Source organism: Frieseomelitta varia, unplaced genomic scaffold, assembly GCF_011392965.1.
Source record: "Frieseomelitta varia isolate USP_RPSP 00005682 unplaced genomic scaffold, Fvar_1.2 scaffold_912, whole genome shotgun sequence".
Classification (NCBI taxonomy): Eukaryota; Metazoa; Arthropoda; class Insecta; order Hymenoptera; family Apidae; genus Frieseomelitta; species Frieseomelitta varia.
In genome coordinates this window covers 439,959-464,972 of record NW_025110715.1, presented here as the reverse complement: position 1 = coordinate 464,972, position 25,014 = coordinate 439,959, and the positions used below count along the sequence as shown (strand labels likewise).

Below are 25,014 nucleotides of genomic sequence, written 5' to 3'. Positions count from 1 at the left end.
TCATCGGTAGGGGAAACGAGATCCAGTTTCGCGCCGTGGCGAGTCACTGCAGCTGCATAGTTGCCGCTCGAGCTCGCGCGTGCGCTCGCGAGCGCAGAAGACGTTACCGTACACCGTGAGAGAGTAACCTGTCAGACACGGGGCTCTCTATCCGTGGAGAAAGAGAAAACAAATACGTATGGTGGCCGACGGTGAGCAAAAACGGGGGTAGAGGGATCTTCGATCCATCAAAGTCAACGCGCGCGACACCTTTCTCTACCCCCGTGTTCCTTTCTGTTAAACCCTTCTCCTCGCTCGACGTCACTCCAGCCGACGCCGGAGATAAACGAAAGAGATTTTCACGGTGGATGTTCACCCGTGAAGCTTTTACGAGCATGTCGAACGCCGTTGACGAACTTATTACTGACACCGGGTTGCCTCTTCGCATGGTTCCGTGAGTTGGAGAGAACGATCGCGATTCTATTATTGAGAAAACTGGAGAATGCCGAGTGGAGAATCTTTTAATCCGTTGAGTTGGCAACTGGTTCGCGAACAAGTATATACAATAATTTGTCGCTTTCTCTTTCTATTGAACTCGTCGGTACGATATCGCTGGATAAAAATTATTAAGAAGTAATATACTTATCATTTGTTTGCCCGGATTACATTTAAATATACTTATAACTGAGAAAATGTTGCAATTTCGAGCCAAATATTGTCAAAGTGCGCTTAACCTCTTGTGCTAGCAACTGGTTCGCGGACCATAACGAGCGACCAAGCCGTATACAAGAATTTGTCTTTTTTTTTTAATTCATCGATATATCACCTAATAGAAATTACTGGGAAATAATTACTAAAAAAGTGATTTATTATTTGGTTTGCCTGGGTTACATTTAAATATACTTAAAACAGAAAATATTGTAATTTTGGAACAAACAATTCTCAACGTACGTGGCATGTCATTCTAGCGCAAGAAGTTAACCACTTGCGCTGGTAACCGATTGCGGACCATAACGAGTGACCGAACCGTACACAATAATTTGTTGCTTTCTTTTTCTATTGAACACGTCGGTACGATATCACTGGATAGAAATTATTAAGAAGTAATAAACTTATCATTTGTTTTGCCCGGATTGCATTTAAATATATTTATAACTGAGAAAATGTTGCAATTTCGAGCCAAATATTGTCGAAGTGCGCTTAACCTCTTGTGCTAGCAACTGGTTCGCGGACCGTAACGAGTGACCGAACCGTATACAATAATTCGCCTTCTTTTTGAATTGATCGATATATCACCCTAATAGAAATTACTAAGAAATAATTACTAAAAAGTGATTTATTATTTGGTTTGCCTAGGTTACATTTAAATATACTTAAAACAGAAAATATTGCAATTTTGGAACAAACAATTTTCAACGTACGTGGCATGTCATTCCAGCGCAAGAGGTTAATAACTTTTGAGCGTGAAATGTGGAGAAGTGAACAGTCGATTAACCTTCTATCGATTTATAACAATTCTTTTCACGAGAGTAAGAATACCACAACAAGAAGAATAAATGGAAAAAATCCTAAATCATGAAAATTAGTCAAACGGAGTGGACAATGATTTTTTTTGTAGCTTCTCCGTTACGTAATCGATCACAATCAGCAGGACGAGGGAAACGAACGGCTAGAAAGATCGGCTGTGGAAATAAATTATAAAGGTCTTTTCATAAACATTGGTAAAATATAAACGGCTTTTCTATTACACAATCGATTACGACCCGCACGAGGCGAGACGAACATCCGTGAATATCCGCGATGCGTGATGAGAGAAATTGATGGTCGATGAATAAATTATAAAAGTCTCGTCGCGTAAAAATCGGTGATATTTCTCTGGCGATGGTTTTCTCTTGCGCAACCGCGATTACGATTTTTATGTTCGTTAGAGGCCAGTCTGCACGCTTTGAAAAAAAGAGCATCGAGAACGCGTGCAATCAGTCGTGCAATTAAATCTTCCTCGCGTATCGCGGAATTTCGCGTTCCCTGCCAAACGTTGCTGCGTAACAAACGAACAATGGCCTCGTAAATCTCCGGTCTCGCGTGTCTGCCTACGTAAAAATCAGCTGGATGAAAACGAGAACAACGCTGGTGACAGCGTGCCTCGCATAGCTGTCGTGCACGAAAGGCATTGTTGCATCTTCCCCTCTCTCTCTCTCTCTCTATGTGTATGTCGCGATCGATCGTGAGACCGTTAATCCCACGATTCACTCTTGACATTCTATCGACACCTTAAATTAAATGAAATTACTCTCGAGTTTCAATTAATCTCTGAAACCTACCAGACCTTTTCATTACCGTGGAATTTCAAAAACTCCGTTGTTTAAAATTTCAAGCGTCACTGATTTTCAGTTTCTAATTGTAAATCTTCTGATTTCTAAATGAAGAATAAAATTCAAATTTCCTATTATTCCTTGAGTACCATCAACGAGTTCGAATTTGTTAAATATTTATTGCCCCTAGGGTTTCAGACAGTGTCTGAACGTGTCAAACGCCATTAATTTTAAATTCTATTTCTAAATAGAGAAACAACGAAGTACCAAACAGAGTTCAGATTTCTTTATTACTCTCAAATTCTATTAATAATTGAAACCTGTTAAATTTTCACTGCTCTAGAGCTTCAAACAATCTGAATTCCAAACGTCGCTAATTTTCAATTTCTAAATAAAGTGGTGGCAACGTGCTGTCATTCAGATTTCCTAATTCCGTTAATGAATTCAAACTTGCCAAATTTCTGGTACAGTCAAACGCTTTCGACGTTAATTAATTCCAATGATAAAAGGCTTTTATTTTGTCGGAGAGAGAATCGTTTCGCGACAGACAAAAAGACGATCGAGGAGAATCGTTTTATTCATATTCTCGTGCCGTCCTCATCCTGCAAGATCACCGTGGACCGAACGATGAAAACGCAACGAGATCAATCGAGCGAGACGAAGCGGCTCGAGCTTCTGTTTCGTTCGAGGTGAATTGCAAAACGACGAAGTAGCGTGGAAAAAATGATCGGCCACCGGTTCCCGAGCAAATGAACGATTGCCAGCGAGATTGATTGGGGAAAAAGGAGACGTGGAGAATTGGTGAAAAACGGTAGCCAGGTTGCAGAAGTAATGACAGTGAATTGGTTGGATCGTTGCCGCGCCATTCGCTAGCGGATAATGCCAGTAATGAATTCAACGCTTGCGAATGCTGCTTTACTTTCGATCCAGTTATTTTCTGCCCGGCCGGAAAAATTGCGCTCAAAATTGTACACGAGACTTATTGCAGGCTTGCGAAACTTAGTCCATACTTCCCTTTCAATGAAAAGGAGAAATCATTCTTGTGAATATAGAGCACGCGAATTTTTGTTACTGATCCAGATCGTCTCGTTCCCTCGGTTGTATTTCGTCTTTTGTTGTATTCCGTTATTTTCTGGATATTTGTTTGTCGAATTAAAAAAAATCGAATTACGCAGCATTCGTGTAAAGAAAGGAAGCTCGCGAGTTATTCCGATAAACAAAAATTAAAGTATTAATCTATTGTTTTTTATTCGTATTAGTTAGATGTGGTTTGTGTTTCAGCGATAAATAATAAAAGCAACGGAGCATTATTATTTTAAATTGAATGTTTTTATCTTTGCACAAATACACTAGTAAGAATATAGTAATTTTTACTTCGGCAGATAGAATGAAATATTGTTTCAAAATTTGGATGTTCCGGATTACAAATGCATTTACAAGTGACAGAAACAAATTATAATTTATTGTAGACAGATTAAAACGAAAGTTGCTAAGATATATTAGGGATATAAGTAATGTCGTTTTTCTACAAATTTAATGAACATTGCCATCTAGTCACAATAATTTAACTTGTTATAACATAACCTATATTCTAGTTATGTAAATATATTGACATTTAGTGTGCTTTATATATTTATTATTGTTAATATATTATATTTATTATTAAGCTATCTTATATAGATTAAAATTATATTAACTCTTAAGTAAAGATAAAATTTTGCACAGTACCAAAAAACGACATTACTTACGGATAACCCCAATGCTATCACCTCTGCCTACTCTAAACATTTGTATTTATATTTTCAACAGCTGGAAATATTGTTGAAGATGTTGACTTGTTACTTGCGTATAAAGTCAATTCTGCATGAGTGATAAATAAACTCGAAACATTGAATAAAATTATACCGAGTATCGGTATTCAATTAACGTTGAATAATATTGTTGAAAATGTTGATTTGTGCCTGTGTGTGTAAAGTAATCAATTACCAAATACAAAGATATCAAGTGGTTAAAAATAAAATTGTTGCCAATTTTATCGCCCTTGATTAAATAAACTTCTCGCCAGTCGAATCCACTTGTTCTTCAACATTTGATCTCTGTTCGATGTCAAATTGCCAACATTCGTCGCAACGGAGAGAAATTCGTTTGGCGTGTATCTGCATTGGTAACCGGCCATTTCCGGCGGAGTCACGAAAACAGAAAAACTAGGGTGTCTCTCCGCACGAATGTTAATACACGAGCGCGTTTATGCGAACGAAACACGCGAGTGTGTTCCACCGAGAGCTGCGGGGATTACTCCTCACGATATCCTGTTTCCTCTGTGATCGACGTACAAAGTGGTTTTTGCCGAGCGAGCCGAGGACTGTGGTCAGGTTTCATCGTCGATTGTTTGAATTTTAGAAATGTCTTTTTACCGAGAAGATTGGATATGATTGGTGTGATTGGCGTTCCGGTGGAAGTTTGCAATCAGAACGATCACGCCGTACAACTTCAAAGATATCCGGTTTACAAACGCAGGTACAAATAAAACGAGGGCGATAAATTTGAACGTACGCAGAGGAGAACGAATGTGAACAACCTTAACAGAATCATAACAAGCGTTTTACTCTGGATATTTTTTTTTTTTTTTGAATCGAGCAAGGTATTCTCGGTTTCTTTCTTTATGCTAAAAGTAGCATTTTTCTTTTTTTTTTTTCACTGGGATGGATAACAATCGTTCGAGGATAGAATAATGATGAAATTTTTTATCTAAACTCGTTTGCGCTTTTTTTTAAGTTTCCTACTAATGCAACTTTGACGAATTTTAACACTAGACCTACCAAAATGGTGAAAATTACCATTTGAATATTTTTGTTAGATATTTTTCGTAAATATAATAATATTTAGATATATATTGTAAATATAAAATTGTGCATTTTTTTTTAGATTTGAGTGATTCTTTATAAAATACATGAATAAAAATTTGTGTTGTATCCTATTTTATTATAAAGATTTCATGATACTAAAACTACCAAAAATGGTCAAACTGGACATTTGAATATTTTTGTCATTGATATTTTATAGAAAACAGTGTACTTTTGGAGATAATTGGAAGACTTATTGGAGATTTCAATAAGTCTTCATGGAAAATATAAATAAAAGCTTGTGTTGTACTCTCTTGTACTATATAAAGATTTTCTGACGCTAGAAACTGACCATTTGAATATTTTTGTTAAATATTCTACAAATATAAAACAATCTTTTCGAAGACTTGAGTGATTCTTCATCATATACATAAATGAAACTCGTGTGCCATATGAAAATTTTCTATTTCTTTTACTTTAACGTATCTCGTGGTAATTTCATGCTTCAGTCGTCGGTAGTCTCACCGTCGAAACGAAATTCTAATTCTAGATGGTTAAACTGAAACGACGGAGAAACATTCTTCGATTTGCGCGTCGAGTGTCGAGACGTCATTGGATAACAGTAATCGTTTAGTGTTGCGTTGAAGATTGCTCGGCACGCGCGCGAGAGAGAGAGATCGTTGAAAGATCGTCTAATCGTAAACGTCAAAACATAATCGTTAAATCCTCCGGCTGAGAGCATGACGTCAAAATGTCAACGGTTCAAGAATATCGTAAAGCACGTTTCTTTTTTTTTCTTTTTTTTTTTTTTACGAGGACGACGCTTGATTCAATGTCGCGTGTCGAGGTAGCAATTTCAGAATGTCAGCGAGTGCCTCGAGTCGTTGGGAAAATCGTGGGTGGTTGAACGAGCTGTGACGCGTGTGATAGGTGTGTTTCCCAAGAGAGATCGTTCAACGTCGTTGGTATACAATGCACAGAGAGGAAATTATCCGCCTTATTAACCCATTACCGGCGTTTAGCTTAATTGATTACGATTATGCGTCGCCGAAGGTTGTGACATAACAACCAAAGAAGATTATCGATTTAACGATCTGTCCGTTCGTTGAATTAATCGTAGAAATTGACACCTTCTTTTTTTTTTTTTTTTTTTTTCTCCTCTGCATCTCATTGTCGTAAACCTTGCTTCTTTCGTGATGTGATTTTTATTTATTTCTCAAATAAATGGTTGCTTAGAAAAAAAAAAAAAAATAAAGAATGTGATGGAAATAAATGAGATAAGGAAAAGAAAAAGAATTGTACAGCTTTTCTAGTGGAAAATCGCGTGTGACAAATAATTCCTCGACGAATCTTACGATAAGATGCTGATTGAGGAGTAAGAATAGCTTTCTCTCCGTAACAATTTCGCGGCTGCAACGGTTATTACGATTCCTACGCTCGCGAAGTTTCCATGCACGAGCAACAACGGCGATCGTGTAAGAGCGGTATCGGCATTCGAAAATGTGTTTTCTCCATTCAACACTTCCTCGATTGTCTTGTAACCTCGATCCATAATCCATAGGGTCGGCCGCCGGTGTTAATAAGATTTATAAAGGAGAAAAGAATGCCGCGATCCGTTTTTACCGATACGTATCTCTCCGATATAATGTCACCGTTGCTCGCTCACACGTCCATGTCGTTCTCGGTGTCGGCCGCCAGCCTCTCGCTGCGGTATGCATACTAATTCCACAAATAAATCTATTTCCACGCGGCTCGAGGTCGCCGGTGAATCAGGTCGAAGGGTGAATAAATTTCCTCGCGCGATTTTCTACGAAAAGCAGCCACCCTCCTTGAGAATTGGATCTCCAATTGATCGGATGACGTTTCAGCTTTCCAGCGAAGATGAAAACGCTGGAGCTACCAGATTTACAATTTTTTTCATAAATAAAAGCTCGTGTCCTTTGTTGTGTTATAAACTTTGGCTTCTTTCATTCTGCATTCTAACTTCTTCGAGACGATCTTCAATCTTTTCTAGTCGCCGGTTTAGGATAAGAATATTGACGCGCCTAGTTTTCTGGCGATATCTTCTCGAAAGCAAGTGACATATTGGCAAAATTTGTTCCCATAAATGGAGACTACGTATAAGAATAGCAATTTTGAATTGAGCAGTAACAATAATGAGTTGTACATATAAAATTACAAATTAAATACGGGATATGAAATTTCGAGAAAGTTGAAGTTGACACGCCCTTGTAATTTCCCGCGCTATAATCTGTGTATTTAATGACAGAATTAATATTAATATTAAAATAAAACATTAATTACTGATATTAATATTAGAAAAATTAAAAAATATCTTTCTGAAAATACTGGAATGTTATCGGATGATATTGCGCTAATTCTAAAGAAAGGATGCTTGCTTTCAAACATATTGTCATCAAATATTTTACATTCTGTTCTCAAATACACACGATAGAGCTGGAAAAAAGCCTCTCTATCGTTTTGATTTTCGTATCTTTATATTATTATTATACATATATTATATATTATTGTATACTATATTATACTACTCGTTATTAAAAACGCATATCACTTTTGTGACCACGTACAGTGAGCTATTTATGAAAACAAATTTTATCAGTCTATATATGTCATTCTCATAAACAAGGTTCGATGGAAAATTTTTTGCCAAAAGACAATCGAACACGCAGTGTGTAAATAACTCCAGTCATTCTAATCGATGCTGATCGAAAACCGTGGAAAGTAACAGAGTGAAACGTTTCAACGGAAAAGGGTTTCTGAGGGAAACGAAAGAAGAAGAAAGGAGGAGAACAGAGCTGCCAAGTAAACTGGACGAGCGTTGTATAGCCGGACGGAGGCGGCTTTATTGAAATGCACGCGAGAGAAGCAACAGGGTGGGTTCTTGGGTCGCGTGGACAACACTCCCGCGGAATATTAAACGCGTTCGTGCTCGTGGCGTGTTCTCCTCTTTATCTCGTCACGGTACGTTCCATCTGCCGGCAATATTTGCACGTTGAGGTAGGTGCAGAGGAACGACAGGATGCAACAACACGATAATGCATTCTCTGACGATCGCCAGCCACGAATACCGGGGGCCGGGCCTCACGCCTTCGCGTTCTTTCTCTCTGCCTCCTTCTCGTTCTCAACCTCTTCCCTTCTCTCTCTCTCTCTCTCTCGAAAGCAAAGAGAGAACAGTCAACCGGGACGAATGACGCTCGCCGATCGATTCCAGATCGGAATAAATTTCGAGGGAGAACGAGGGAGCGTAGTCGAGATAAACGAAGCACCGCGCGGCTTTTTGCCGTGGCTCCACTCCGTTACGCCTGGTTACTTTGCGATTTGCCTCGCATGGCCATCGGCTGTGAATCGGCGTTCGACGATGAGAATACTCCTTCACGCGTCAATGTTCCCCCTTTTTTTCCTTCCCTTTTGGTGCTTCTTTTGCGAGATAATTGAACGCGCGAGTTTTTCATCCGTATGCAAAATTTCCTTTCCAATGTCGTGGCCTCGCTACCGATCTCTTCTCCGAGAAGGAAGAGCTTTCGGCGAGTGACGAAATTTTTATACGAGAGAATTTTATCATATTCTCTCAGCACATTGAAAATGAAATGAATGGTCGGATCTGCACGTTTTATTTCTCATCCACTTGTGTGTAAAATTTCCTTTTCGATGCCGTGGCTTCGCTCCGATCTTTTTCTCCGAGAAGGAAGAGCTTTCGGCGAGTGACGAAATTTTTATACGAGAGAATTTTATCATATTCTCAGCACATTGAAAATGAAATGAATGGTTCTGATCTGCACGTTTTATTTCTCATCCACTTGTGTGTAAAATTTCCTTTCCGATGTCGTGACCTCGCTGCCGATCTCTTCTCCGAGAAGGAAGAGCTTTCGGCGAGTGACGAAATTTTTATACGAGAGAATTTTATCATATTCTCAGCACATTGAAAATGAAATGAATGGTTCTGATCTGCACGTTTTATTTCTCATCCACTTGTGTGTAAAATTTCCTTTTCGATGTCGTCGCTTCGCTCCGATCTTTCTCTTCGAGAAGGAAGCTTTCGCAGAGACGAAATTTTTGTACGAGAGAATTTTATCATTTTCTCATGTTAGTGGACAACGATATGGAATGTGTGCCTGTGTTAGAGCGACGGCGTGACTCCACGGATTTCATACGTTGTTTCTGTTATCTTCCCGTATCGAGCCACGTATCGTGTTATCCATATTCGTTTTATTCTTAATCATTTTATATGATATATTTCATCATTCTCGCTGCATACGCGGGTGCCCGCTGTACCTTTTATAATATTCATAAACATATTTTTATTACAAAGAAGCAATCTCAACATCGCAACACATTGAAATATATCATCGTCGTATCGCGACTTCGTCAAATTTGTACGTTCCGTGGACCGAAAAAGAGAGAGAAAAAAAAAAAAAACCGAAGCGCGATTCTTCCACGACGGTTCTGTTTGCCGAATTCCCTGCCCGGATGGGAAGCCTCCGCTCGGATGATCACGAATGGACTGATTATAATTCAAACTCGACCCGTCGAGTCTCGCGTATTCGCGCCCGAATGCTGCGCCGCGCCTGTGCAAACACACGTCGAGGAAAATATTTGCACAGGATAACGCGGGCCCCTCATTATCGGGGTGGCTTGCCCCCCTCCCCGGTTTCGCGTTTCGACCTGGTTTTCTGGCCCCAGGTGCGCCTGCGGCAGCGATCGAGAACGCGACCAAGTCGAACGAAGCAACGAGGAAAGAATCTCTCTCTCTCTCTCTCTCTCTCTCTCTCTCTCTCTCCGAGAGAGGCGAGGAAAGGAAACGGCGAGCAAGGGGAGAAGAGAGTAAAAAAAGAGGAAGGGGAAGAGGGAGATTGATTCGACATGCATAAATTAGAGAGGATGAGCCCTTTATTCCGTGCGCGAGGCTCACGGTGGATCGGGATTGGGTTTGGAATTGGGATCCACCGGAGGAGTATAAATTGATGACTGTAGGCAAAAGGCAGGGGTTTATAATAATTAATCTTCGTGCGTGTATGTATATACAGCACCCCCCCCACCCCCTTCTCCTCGCTTCTCACCCTTCGCCCGTGCTTTCGAGCTTGAGCGGCGAAGTTCCTCTTCGAGTTCCGGGTGCATCTGCGCGCATCGTGCCTTTCCTCTTCAATCCCCTTTCTTTCTAGAAGTCGAACGGGTCCAAATAGAAATCAAGATATTCGGACATCAGCCAATCTCCTTTGAAATTTTTCCTCGATTCGTCTAAATCGACATCTAAATTCTTTCTTCGCGATTTTGCATCCGTATGTTGCGCACAGGGTGTCCCATACGAAGCTAACCATGTTATTTTCTCTCAAAACTATTCGTTGTTCGTTGTAAAACGAAGAGCTTTTTGAAAATGTTATAAAATCATGTATTGACATCTTAATAACATAACATAGGCGTTTATCCTACCGTGGGGACGTACACGATAAGAAGAACGCTGTAACATTTGTTATCAAATTAACGTTAAATATAACGGTAAATATTGCTTCTCACTATTTAGTATTATTGTATGGTATCATATAATTTATATAACAAGGATTCTAAATATAGTATTATAATTTAAATGATAAAAATTTATTTATTATACATAAACAATACTGATAATATTTGAAACAAAATCTTTCATTCTAAATTAATTTTGACATCGTTAAAAAATAATAGCTTGAAATTAAATAATTACTGCTTTGTTCTGTAATGCGTCTTTTGCCCATATTTTTGTCCCAAATTGCAACATTTTTTTCAGTTTCAAGTGCATTTAAATGTAATCCGGGCAAAATAAATGATAAGTTCATTACTTCTTAATAATTTCTATCCGGTTTCTGTGTTTAATGTAATCCAGTAACTGTATTTAAATGTAATCCAGGCAAAATAAATAATAAGTTTACGAGTTTCAAAAGAAAAAGAAAACGACGAATAATTGTATAAGGTTCGGTCACTCGTTACGGTCCGCGAAACCAGTTGCCAGCGCAAGTGGCTGAACTCTAGTCTTTTTCTTGATAATTATAGTTTCTGCGCCGTTACGAAAAATTCTAACACACACACCTGAGAAGCAAAATTATCAATCGTAACATCGCTCTCACGGCTGCCTAAACGAAATGTAAAATCGTTGAGAGAAAATTGCGCGGTTAACTTCAACTTTACTGTATTTCCTCCATCGAGAATCCATCGAATACGAAAATGTCCAAAATTCAGTTTGCCCTTCCGAAAATCAGCCACTGTAGTCCCAGTGTTTCTTCATCTTTAGCCACTTTCGTCCGATGTTCCGCCGTCGGTGACAAATATCCAGCCGGTCGGCGGAGTTCGCGCGCGAGCGAGACCTTCCGAGAGGCGATTAGACGTTGCCTCGCGACGATAAATTACCGCGACGTGCGTGTGTGGCGCGAAGATGGGACCTGCGCGCGTCCAGGTGGTCGTCGCTAAATTGAGGAATCATCAGCGAGGCTTAACGCACCGCGATTATCGTTAATTGATAAATTCGACGGGCCAGCGGCGATTTATCGCTCGTTTCTAGCAGTTCCTTCCACGGCGAGCCTCTTCCATTGCCGACCGATCTTCCAGGAAATCCGCGGAGAATCGCGCTTGTTCAGCCGCCTCGTGGATTAAACGCGCTCCTCGGCTACTGTCCACTCGATCAAATACGTTTCTCAACGTGTGCACGTGGGTATTGAAGACACGCGGAAACGCTCGAGACGCTACAGGAATAGGTATTCCGCGCGAATGTTAAAAACGCGCAGCCGAAGAAAAGGTTTAACGACGTTGCGTTACGCTGGAGAAAGGGTTTCCAAGATCTTGACGATCTTCAGATCGTTTAAACCTTGTCAAGGTTGTAACTTTTTCAGTTAGCTTGTCGACTTGACGATTTTTAATTTTGGCCAAGAAGGTCGATGTTTTTGTATTCACTGGAGGGAAGTTTATTGAACACTCGAACGAGCAAATACTTACGAGTGAAGAGCGTAATGACTATGAAAAATTGTTAGTAATTTAAACTAATATATACTTTGTAAAAGAAATTGGTCTCATTTTAAAGTGTGAAGCTTCTATCTTGACAGTTTTGAGTTCGTTCTTCTCAAAGATGATTTTACATCAGGTAATGGTCGAAAATGGAAAATTTAAACGTTGATGCGCTATAGTCGTGAAAATTGAAATTTTCTCTTTCCGACGATCTCTTAAATCTCGCTCGTACGATTTGCCTTCGTCGTTTTATCGAACTTTGAACATCATGATCAAACGTTAGAATTTCTTGAACATTTATCGTTTAACGCTAACATTCAACGTTCAATAAAATTTCTGTAAGAAACAAAATGATACAATAAGTTTGAAGGAGTCTTTGTAAAGGGGAGACGAGTGGATCTAGTTACGAAAAAAATTTTTTCAACGGCTTGAATTTCGACAATGTTCACGAAGAAAGTATCCTCACTTTTCCACCCTTGTTAGACATACATACATAATCATCTTCGAAACTCACGACTGTCAGAAGAAAGATTTCGCGTTTTAAAACTCATTTACCTCAGTTTAAATTATCGACGATTTTTCATTGTCACGCTCTTCCGGCAAAGGGAGGACAACAAAATAAAAAATGATACAAAATTCCCAAAGTAACGTAAAAAAAAAAACAGAGGTACAAAATTTCCAAAATAACTGGTTTTGTTAAGAAACTAGCGTCTCCGTAACCTCTCACACGCCGTCGATTATGTTGCGTGTTTTATTATAAATTATTCTGTCGGAATGATGAGGCAAAGTTCTAAGTCTTGAAGAAACGAATGAATTGTCGATTTTGCAGACGACGAAGTCGCGGCGAGGAGGACACGAGCGGAGGCGTGGACGAGAATTCCCAGCAGCAGCAGCCGAGCTACGTGGCTGCGGGGCAGCGGGAGGCAGAGGAAGAGGAAGAGCTGGGGGCGGAGGAGGCGGCGGCGCAGGCGGCGCAGTCCCTGCAGAGCGGCGCCGAGGGCGCCGATCCCGAGGTACACAAGAGGGTTGCTGCGGTGCAGGTGCAGGTGCAGGGTATGGAGGGCGACTGGCGGACCTACTGCGAGCATCCGCTCTCGGTAGCGACCGCGGCGATGCTCAATCTCCAGCAGCAGCACCAGGTCTCGGCCGTCGCTAGCCACAGCGACGATCCGGCTGCCTCTTATGTCTACGAGTACTACAAGCTGCCAGAGAAGAGCACCGCTGACGTCAAACTGCCGCCCACTCATGAACTTTGGTCCACGTGAGTCTCAATATTTATCAGTATAATCGGGAGAATTTAATAGTAATTCGTTCGTGAAAAAAAAAAAAAACAAAAGTATACGCATAATTGATTGTGGAAAAGTTCTGAATTGATTCTCTTCTCTTTCGTTCTCATAATTGACACGAAACGTATCATGAATCATTTAACAACGTTATAATTACGTATCTGCAGTTACTAAACGCGGTAGCACGTTCATTCATACGTTGATATTGAGAGAGTTATTTGGCTCTTGTCCAAAGGTGGTAGAGTAAAGAGGATTCTAAGAAGATAGTTGCTTCGCTGGCGCGGAATCTGAGCTCGGAAGACGCATTGAATCGAATGTCCAATTGACGACATTATTCAGTTTTATTTTCTAATATGAAGTCCTCTTGGTTTAAAAGTGCTTAGAGGTTCTTAGATCAAACATTAGAAAAGATTCGAGGAGGAAATCGAGGTTCTTCTCTTCCTGCATCGTTCTTCAGAGCCGACTGATTTTATAACGAAAAGCTGCGATTGCCGTTCCTTCGAATGACCAAGCTCTCAGAACAGCCTTTTGCATATTCACAATCAGCGGTAGATCATTCGAGCCACGCCCAGCCAGTCATTGAACAAAAATTGCCAACGCCTCGATCGAATAATTCATTTTTCTTTTTCTTTTTTCTTTCTTTCAAGAACACGAGAAAGAGATCCATTTTGCCGCGAATAATTGTACCGAAAACGCCGGCTGTCCTCGCTGTTTATTACAGAAAGCAATTACCAAACGTGAGATTTCCTCTCCCCTTTCGCGAGTGGGGAAAAAATACCGAAACGCATTCGCTCGAGGGATAGCCGCCGCCATTGGAACTATACATTATCGCGCTTATTGCATTGCTAATGCAGAATGACGCGTTGCGCCTCGCCGTTGAACACACGGCATATTAGTATCTGCGTCTTAAAGCCGTGTTACATGAGAAAAATCACCGCTTTCCACAGTTATCCCGCAACGCCTTCCCCAGTGATTCACGTGCGTGGAAACGTTGCATACAGAGTGTCCGTCGGTAACCGCGAAACTTTCAAGCTTCATCCCTTCACCAAATGTGACTCGCGACGACCCAACTGCAAATTTTGATACACCATCCCCGAGAAACAGAGTTTCATCTGTTGCAAATCTCATCTCTAGCTACTTTGGATATTTTATAATCGCATATTGCGTCAGATTCAATTGAGAATATTGAAATATATTCATACTGAATAATAATATAACATATAATTATTATTTAATATAATTGAATAATATATTTACATGGAAATAAAAATATCTACAGCCTTGTATTTGAAAAGTACAGAGTGACTTGAGAATAAATTTGAAGGATTTTAAAGATATTTATTATTACTAGTATTTTAATGATATTTATTACTATTATTTTAGAGATATTTATTATTATTATTTAATATAATTGAATAATATATTTACGTCGAAATGAAAATACTCATAACACAGAGTGACTTGGGAATAAATTTGAAAAATTTTGCAAAGAATTTTCGAGGGCTCTTCTTCTCAAAAAAAAAAAAAACACAAAAATAAGTATAAAAGATCTTTGATAAAAAAAAAAAAACGTATAAATCCCTTTGAAAATGAAAGTACGTCACTGTTAGTTGAAATTGTTTCCAAGTAATTGAAGATGGCCGACGGACACCTTGTATATACATGCGCAACGATTGGATATCGTAGAAATCTCCATAGCGTCGTCTTTACTGCCTCGCGTTTCTTTCGAGCACGCTCGCATGCGGGGAAATAAAAGACGTCCCCGGTGGTCGAGAAACTTCGACGAAGCTATTTTTTGCCCGCAAAAGAGTCGCGTTTTTTGTGGATTATTCCGCGACCTCTTCGTCGCGATGCTTTTTACCAGGCGCCAGATGAGGCGACGTTGATCGAAATGTCTCTTGAGAATGGATGTACCGACGGTCCCGGTCGTGTGTACCCGCGATTAAATCGGCCAACTCGATTTTTGCCGCGGCGCTTTTTCCGGGCGTCGTTTGTCATCATTTTTGGACTTCTCGTCTCGCGGAGAGGCTAAACTCTCTCTCTCTCTCTCTCTCTTCGTACGTTTCGTCGAGTGGACACAGCGACTGGCGTTGCTGAGATGATCGTAGAATCGTTTTGGCGATTATTGGTATCATTTGTCCCCGGGGAAAAGAAAAACTTGCGTCACGCTATTGGAGTATGAAGAAACGTCGATTTTTCACGATTTTTTGTAACGACATTGCGAACTTAAATGTCTGTCGTGTTTCGAGAAATAATTTTGCCCGGTAGTTTATCCCGCTTTTATATTGATTACTGTAATCGTGTGATGTAGCGTGACAGAGGTGGACGAAAGTATTTCGCACGCTTGATGAAAAATTGCCGATACATTAAACTGTAGTTGTAATTGCAAAGCGAAATCGCGAAACAATCCAGTGAGCCTCATTTTCGAACGTGAAACTTTTACTTTACCAACCATTGCTTCGTTTTCTTTCAAAGATGTTTGGAAAACGTGATCATCGTGCAGCTGGTGGAAAAGAAAGGGTTGTACTCTTGTTGTTGAAAGTTGCAAAAATTTAAACATTTTCAAGGTTCGTGAAATTGTTTTTCTTTTTTTGATGTTCTGAAGATTTAAGCTTGAAAAATATAGGTATATACATATATATATATATAGGTATATATTTTTTTTCATTTTATTGAATCTCAAACATCACCGGATTAAATGACAGAAACTCAAAAATTTAAGTATTCAAGAATTATCCTTTTGTTTATTCTCAAGTTTATCCTTAAATTTAATTCTGTTCAAGTTCAATAGTGTTCAAAGTTTAAAGTTCAAAGTTCAATAAACCGGCGAAAAAAAATCATATAGTTAGTTTTAAAATCGTATGGCTCATTGTAAAGAGAAGACTTTAGACTTTAAGATTATGATAGATTTAGTTATGTAAAATTACTTTTAAAACGTGTATGAAATTGATACTAATCACGCTTATTACAAATGAAACTAAATTGTAATTAGATTTTAACGATCTCAATGATCAATATAAGTGTCTCGGAACAGGAAGATTACTGATGCCTAATACGTTATATAGCTACACATTCATTACAAAGAAAACTAAATTATTATATTTCGAAGATCTCAATAACACGAATACAGCTGATTATACAGATTTCTTATAAAGAAGACCTAAATTCTGTTATATTTTAAAGATCTCAATGAACGAATAAGTATCTCGAAACTCGAGAGTAACTGATGCCCAAACATCTCATTGTAGCACAGCTACACGTTCGTTACAAAGAACGCTAGGTTATACTACTTTTCGAAAATCTCAATCAAGTGTCTCGAAACACGAGAAACCTGATAGCCTCGCTTTCCTTTCAGAACAAAAATCGCAGACGTCCCTAATAATTATTCGACACGTGTCAAACACCGTTGTCGGGGGAAAGCAACAGGTTTAAAAGCGCGGGGGTCAAAGGTTTGACGCTTTGGCCATAAGCGCGTGCGTGACGGCTGAGGCGCATCGGAAGAGAGCTCGATTAGCGTAGATCGCCGGATAGCCGGCGTGTTAAACGTCGCTGGGAACACTTTCAACGTGGCACGACGCTTTATTAACATCCACCGTTTCCCCCGTATCTCGATTAACAGTCTCGCGTGCATAATTGAGTGCTCGCGGGTACCGTAATTTATCGCGACTCCGTCGACTATGTGGAACACAATCGTGCGCGCACACACACGGTCGAGAGCCGCCCCGTTCTCCGTGAAAATGTAAATTCGTCGGAGACTCGAGGGAGAAGAAGTATCTCCTTCCTTTCATTCTTTTCAGGATTTTCAGGATTTCGTTCCTCCGTCTCCTTCTGTCGCCACCTCCGATTCCTCGGACGTCGAGGATCGAGATTAATGACGGACGACGATGGTCCCTGTCGACCAGTGCCGCCAGATAGATTTTCCCCGCAAGAGAAATGGATTTATCGCGGAGGTTTATCGCGCTATTACGCGAAATTTATTGCGCCTGGACACGATATTCGAGTTGGCGCGCTTGAGAACTTGGAGAGGCTTAATTTCCCTCTTGCAGGGTCGTTCGCAGTAATCGTACTTCGAAAATGATCGCCTCTCCCCGAGGAATAAAATTTCACGCGTTGTCGTTGGAATTGTCGCAAGCAAATTGACGAAATTGGTCTCTTTGGCTCTTTTAGAAATCTTTGTAGAAATCGTGATTTCGTCGGCGAGAAATTGAATTTAAAAAAAAAAAAAAAAAAGGAAAGAAAGAAAAAAGTTGTACGTGAAAGATGGATAATCAGGTGAAAAGAGAAACTGGCAGATCGAGCATCGAATTTGTCAAGCCTAATTGGTCAATAAATTTCGTTTATGTTCCCATCTCTTACAGCTGCAACAATGAATGGCTGAAGCAACGTGCTTAATTTATCGCTGAAAAATATTCTTCGAAGACCGACTTCGAGGTTTACCGTTTGCTTCGTCGATTTAAAGAATATTCTTTTAGATTTCTCTGCATGTTTCGTACTGTGCAAACATACACGTGTATATAAATTCAATTGACACAGTCGCAAATGCAGGCTGAAAGTTATAGCGGTGTCAACTCAGATTTCGTAATTTAATTGAGAGGTTGACTTTGAGATTCCTTCGGGAAGAAGTCAAAAATCGCGCGAATCTTGTTGTTAATTAAGTTGTAACTCGATTGAGTGAGTCCCGTCGTCATCTGCTAAACGATAAGGATTGATCTCACGAACGAGCCGGGAAAGCAGAAAGAGAATAGCGAGATGAATCACTGTAGGGAAACTACAGCGAAAAGAAAAAGAAGAGAAGGAGGGGAGGGGAAAAAATTGCTGCCAAATCGATCACGCGTTTTTCACTGTCCATCGCATAATTACGTTCTCCCGGAGGGTGGGCTTGGACGAACGGTGGCAGACAGTGCCACGGGAGGATCGGCACGAGGCGTCGTTCGACCGGAACGATCATCTTGCATCGATCACGCTGTCGAACTTCATGCGCCGGCTTCTGAATCAAACGCAGCCGCTCGCTCTTAATCGCTGTTTAAAATCGCGGATTCACCGGTGGCGTGGAACGCCACGAAATCGACCTCCGTGACGACCCAGCCACTCGCCATAAATCTCCGAGGAATCTACCCGACACAAAAACCAACAGCTACTCTCCTGCTCGCGGTGTACTTATCGTCGATGAGATCTGAATACGCCTCGAATCGCTCCTGATATATATATATATATATACACACACAGTGGTGATAGTGCGCACTATTTGACACAGTTTCCTTCTTTTAATCTCTCTGATATTAACAAGTACCGCATTAACGTGATTGATATCTTACACGACGAAATAATAACAAAAAATAATCAAAATATTCAGAGCTCATGGAGAATTTAAAATCTATCGAATATTCGTAACAAGACGACTAAACTTAACAAACTTATCAAAATCCACCGTGACAAAATCTCCGAAGATTTATCAAAACTTTCAAGAATATATATATATCTATAACTCGAAGCATAGAGATTCTTGAAAGTTTTGATAAATCTTTGGAGATTTTGCCACGGTCGATTTTGATAAGTTTGTTAAGTTTTGAGTGTCTCGATCAATTTTGAAAATATTTTGATCATTCTAGTCGTCTCGTTACGAATATTCGATAGATTTTAAACTCTCCGTGAGCAAGTATCAAGTGTGTTTCGATTTAAACTTGATCATTTTTTGTTATTATTTCGTCGTGTAAGATATCAATCACGTTAATGCGGTACTTGTTAACATCAGAGAGATTAAAAGAAGGAAACCGTGCCAAATAGTGCACACTATCACCACTGTGTTCGGACAAAGCGCTGATTCGTACGAGATCTGGAAATTCATTTCGCTTCGAATCTCTCCGAATATAATTCCTAGAAGTTTGAAATTCTTGAATCCCTTTAACAAATCTTGCAACTCTTGATAGATTTTGATAAGTTTGTATTTTTGAAGGATACGACAAAGTTAATGATAAATTTTCGGAGTCGACAAGCTTCGAGCCTCTCGACGAGTGTATTTCGAGTGTTTCGATCAGTTTTTAACTACTCGGTATTTCGATCATTTTTTTTCATCGAGTTTCATGTGAGATACTTTCTCGCAGCTCACGGCATTTATTACGAATGAAAGAGAGCCAGAAAGCGCTACCCCCGGTTTAGACAAATCGCTAATTCGAATTTCATAACCGATACGGTAGTATCAAAGGGTGTGGATAGAAAAAAAGAACGAAGTCGCAGCCTATATTTATATCGGCGCGACTCGCAACGAGGCCTTCCGGTCCATTTGCTCGGTTTGCAAACTCCACAGCCTGCTCTGCCGAGCCCGTGAGAGTGAGAGTCGATCCGTGCTTGGATCCGTGACACGGGTGCTCCCTCCTCTCTTTATTTTGGGTTTAGCTTTGGTGGCATGCCGGCCGATCCAGCGCCGCGTCTCCCTATCCCTAGCGAAATCGGGAGAGAAACGGGTAAGAGGGACCCTCTCTCTGGCTCGCCTTCCCCCTTCCCCGTTCGCGCATACCCTTGCCAACTTTTGATTTATATCGGCCGCTTAGCATATTTTGTAATTTACTGTTGAGAATCCTTAACGTACGGATCGAAAGGGTAAGAGGGGAGGGAGGAGGAGGGGGGGGAGAAGAAAGAGGAGGCTTGGCGCGCTGGCCAAGGGCGACGAATGCAACGAGACCAAACGAGACGAGAGCGAAGAGAGAGGAGGCAACAGTGGCATCGAGATCTCAGAGCAGGAGAGTCGTTCCGTATTACCACCCCGTGGGGAGATGCCGCCCTAATCTTCCCTCGCATCTTCAACCAGAGATCTTCTCCTCTCTCTCTCTGTCAGTCCCGGTCAGACCGTGTCCTCGTTCCACCGATTCTATCTGCCCCGCTATCTGCTCGCGCAGCTTCCATCTCGCTGGTGTCTTTCTCTCTCGAGCTCGAGCTCGAGCTCGAGCTCGATGGCTCCCGCGGGGACCGTGGCGTCGCGATACCATCTCGACAATTTGTACGCCGGTGGATCGTTAAAACTGCACGAAAGAAGGGAGAAGAGCGCGAGACCACGGTAGCCGCGCGCTTAATCCAATTTCATTGTGTCGCGAGGTTGTCGAGGGACTTCTCCTTCATGGGAGACGGGCTATCCACGCTGCTCTGTTTCCCCTTCGATGAACATTGTGACTCGCTCGTAACGTGAGTTTTACAGAGTTCCTTTTTTTCCTTCCTGGAGATTCTTCGACGAGAGGCGAAGGGATGACACCGGAGGAGAAACGGGGTGAAATGTCGAACGTTCGGTTGATCCTTGGCTGTGATACCAGACACTTGGTTGCGTCACTGTTGGTAACTCTGTATTCCGCAAAATTAGAAATGTTGGAGAGATCTAATCTCCCGCTCTATATTTTTTGTACAACTATCGACACCTAGTACGTTAGATGACGAATAAACTGACGGTCGCTGCTCCCTCGTCTTTGGGAGTGACTAGAAACACAACACGCGTGTGATCTGACCCGAATATCCAGAAAACTCCGACCCAATCCGTTGTAATTGTAACAAGAAGAGTAGAATATCAGCAGTAATTTATTTCACGCGCGAATACTGTACTTTTCTGCGTTTGGTGGCATTCTTAACCTTAACGTTTCAGTGCCAGAAACCATTTAAACTAAACACTTCCCTGATGTATTCGTATAAAAGCAAATAAAAATGTCTACTTATGCAGACATTTTAGATTCACGTGGTTGAATTGAAAAGAAAGTAATTAGAAGAGCATCGGGGCCGAACGTTGTGACACTGATTCGAAATTTGAATAGCACGATAGAACTGAAACGAATTTCATTTTAACACCGAGACGATACTTTGGTATTGGTGACGACAGGGATTAACCAGGCGAAAAACGAAGTTAGCGTTGAGAAGCTTGAAAAAGAAATTCTTTTAAGAACTCTCTCGTAGTTAGAAAGCTTCGCGAAGTCGCGGATGGACCCGTGCGATGAAAAACGTACGGCCATTACGAGGAACTTAATTAATAGCAATTGACCACGGACTTTCTACCGGCAAATCGAAGGAAATCCCGGCGACAGTCGGGTGATTTGTCTTACGGTAGCGAAAGAATCCCGCGCGGACGTTTTTCCCCGTGTTGTCCCCGCGATGACGTACGATTTTAACGGTGTGGCATTTATATTGGCAAACGAAAGACTCGGAGACCTCGACAACGGTACACGCTTGACCTCGCGCGTATATTCTGGCTATTGGCAAGCGATGCCTAACCCTCGGGAAAATCATCTTCCCTCCAATGACCGCGAATGTATCTAACTGCTTCCTCGATCGTTTCTTTCTTTCTTTCGCGTCTAACTTTAATCCGCGCAAGCAAGGAAACTCTTGCAACGAAGTTCGAGGATTGCTTGGTTCATTATTTCTCTAACGATTGATTCGACCTTTAAATTTAATTAATTTAATCTTTATTGATTAATTTTTTCCCCTCGGGAAAATCATCTTTCCTCCAATGACCGCGAATGTATCTAACTGCTTCCTCGATCGTTTCTTTCTCTCGCGCCTAACTTTAATCCGCGCAAGCAAGGAAACTCTTGCAACGAAGTTCGAGGATTGCTTGGTTCATCATTTTTCTACCGATTGATTCGACCTTTAAATTTAATTAATTTAATCTTTATTGATTAATTTTTCTCCCTCGGGAAAATCATCTTCCTTCCAATGACCGCGAATGTATCTAACTGCTTCCTCGATCGTTTCTTTCTCTCGCGTCTAACTTTAATCCGCGCAAGCAAGGAAGTTCAAGGATTGTTTGGTTCATCATTTTTCTACCGATTGATTCGACCTTTAAATTTAATTAATTTAATCTTTATTGATTTAATAATTTGATTTAATTTAATCTTAATTAATTTTAATTAATTAATTTAATCTAGATTGATTTGTTTAACCTTTAAACGTGAACTTGACGAAACGATGAAGACGTACGAGGAAGGAGAAAAATGTCAAAAAGATTCTCTGAAGATTTCAGAATCGAACTCCAATGCGTTTTCTGTTCTTACGCTCGCCGGTCAATCGAGCGTAAATTTTATTCATTTTCTCTCGCCGCCAGCTGCGCCGCGACTTTCCTCCTCTCTGCGAGGAGTTTCTTAATCCCCGGCTTTAACGTCCACCGAACGAAAGGAGAGTTACGTTCATAAATGACCATAATTACGCTCGGTCCTCGGCTGGAGGATCTTCTCTGCCGGTTTGAGAGAAGTGTCTTCGTGAAAACCACGATAAATTCACACGGACCTCCTCAGACCTCTGATGGCGAGATTTTGCAAAGCGTGGCGCGACTAACTTTAATCCGCGTTGCCAGACGACAGTCGAGGCTTCTCTATTCGTTTTCTAAAGTCACGCTCGAACTTATGGGTGTTGATCGAACATCCATCTCGTCCGAGGTGGTAAAATAAATTCGCGAAAGTCGTCTGGAAAAATTCGTAAGTTTGAAAAACAGCGGCGAATCTAAACAACGCAGCGTTGAACAGTCGATTTCGCGCTTCGAGAAGTTTCTCTTCCGCCGTATTTTGTTCGGTTCGTGGCTTTCGTCGCGTTTAGGCTCGCGATAGAAAAGGCGAGTTAGACGAAGTTTATACGCCGGGGACTCGACTCGATTTCAGCGAAACAATAAATTTTCTTCGTTGATACGACGACGACCGAGAGCTCTCGGAAGACTGAAATGTGAAAGTCAGCCTTGCTACATTTTCGTACGCGAGCGCCGCGTGATAACGCCGCGGAATTTACGACGCCGGGTGACTTCGATCGCAGCTGCGCGACGCGTATTTTACACGCGTTTTACGCCTGTCTCTCGCGCAACAGTGGAATGCTCCTCTGTCGAAGCGTAGAGTCTAGAAAAATACGACAGAAAATAAACAGAACGCTCGGACCCTTATCTCCAATTTAAAATGAAAAGGGAAAACAACGCGGCACGGACGTTGCTTTATTGTTTCCGTCTATCGAGATAAAACGTGCGAAATATTTAACACTACCAAAATGGTCAGAATGACAAATTTATAATTTCCTATGAACATTTTATAGCAATATATTCTTAGATTGCTCGAGTGATTTTTAATAAAATATATTAATAGAAGCTCGCGTTCTTTTATTAGCATCGTGAACTTTTTCTTGTACCTTGCACTTTAATTTGTTTACTATGATATTATAGTCGATATATTTAATTTGTTTACTATGATACATTTAGTCGTCAGTAGTTCCAGTGTTAAAGTGTGAAACACCTGCAGACGTTCCTTCTCATCAATTTGTATGCATTTAGTCAAAGTTCAAAGATACAGAGATATAAAGAAATATTCTCCACAGTAGTTGTTTATAATACAGGTCATAATTGAGTCAAAATTTCTTCCTACCTATTTTTTTTTCAACATCGAAATATAAGAAAAAACTAATTTTATTAATTTTAAATTAAATTTAAATTCAAACATGAAAGAAAGAATTATATAAAGATTATTTCTCTCAAATGTCGACCGTCAGAGTATTATATTTCATTTTCTATCATTTTAGTAGGAAGTAATTTTTTTATTTAAATTGTTTCTGTTATTATTACTAGGAAGTAATCTTTGTATTTAAAATTTTATCTCATTTCCTATTATTTCAGTAGGAAGTAATCTTTGTGTTTAAAACGATTTCCCATTTCTTTCTAACTTTTATACCGATCGTTAAAATCATAATCGCGGAATTTCACGGCACGACGAAAGCAGAATTTTTCTACTCTCGCTGAAAATAGAAACGAGTCGATTCAATCGAATGGACTCGTCAACGACAACCGGCTCTCTCGTCTCCGGTATCTTACTTAGAGTATCGCGCGAAGAATATACCCGACGAAGGAGGCGTGAAGCGCGTTACCTCCCATAACGACGCGAAATTATTATTATCCTCGACGCGGTACGGTCCCATTAACCGGCGGGAGAAAGACTTTACCAACGGACGACAAACCACAACAAAAGCTCGGTGGCGATCCCACCGGCGAGAGCTTCTTCTCGCGAGATAATGTCGAATACGGGGGGCTGTTACGCTCGAGTCGGAGTCGCTTATGGCGCGCCACGGGGATGCAACGCCGGCGTACGGTTTCACAGCAAGCCGCCGCCGTAAAGCCGGTCCTGGAACACTGGATCGCTGTTTTAATCTAAACGCCCATGCCCGTGAATGACAACCGCGACACGCGAAATCTCCAGCATCGAAACGAAGAAGGAAACGAGCGAATTTCTCCATTGCGGATTCGTCCGCAATCAAAATTTTCTCGAGTCGTCCCTTGAACGACGCGGTTCCTTTCTGATGAAACGTTCAGCTTAAATGTAACGGAGGGAATTCAACGTTGTTAATTCTTTTTTTTCATCGACGACTCGTGCTACAAAATTCCACTGGTTCTACTTATTGAAATTTCTCGTTGGGTTTCGTTAATTTTTATAAATTTTACGTTATCGTAAATTTATTATAAATTTAACGTTATTATAAATTTATTATAAATTTATTGTAAATTTAACGTTACTATATAATTTATTATGTATTTAACGTTGTTAATTTCATTTTATCGATTACGGCGTGGCTCGTGCTACGAAATTCCACTGGTTCTACTTAATGTAATTT

At 40.6% G+C, this 25,014-nt stretch overlaps 1 protein-coding gene across 4 annotated transcripts in view; it reads left to right on the top strand.

Annotated features, from left to right (window-relative positions):
* LOC122537544 (protein grainyhead-like) overlaps positions 1-25,014 on the top strand; it is a 195,060-nt gene that overhangs the window by 133,571 nt on the left and 36,475 nt on the right. For all 4 annotated transcript variants that reach the window (XM_043670786.1, XM_043670785.1, XM_043670784.1 and 1 more), the window contains exon 4: positions 12,954-13,385. In XM_043670786.1, coding sequence (XP_043526721.1) covers positions 12,954-13,385 — 432 coding nt within the window. The remainder of the gene's footprint in view (positions 1-12,953; positions 13,386-25,014) is intronic.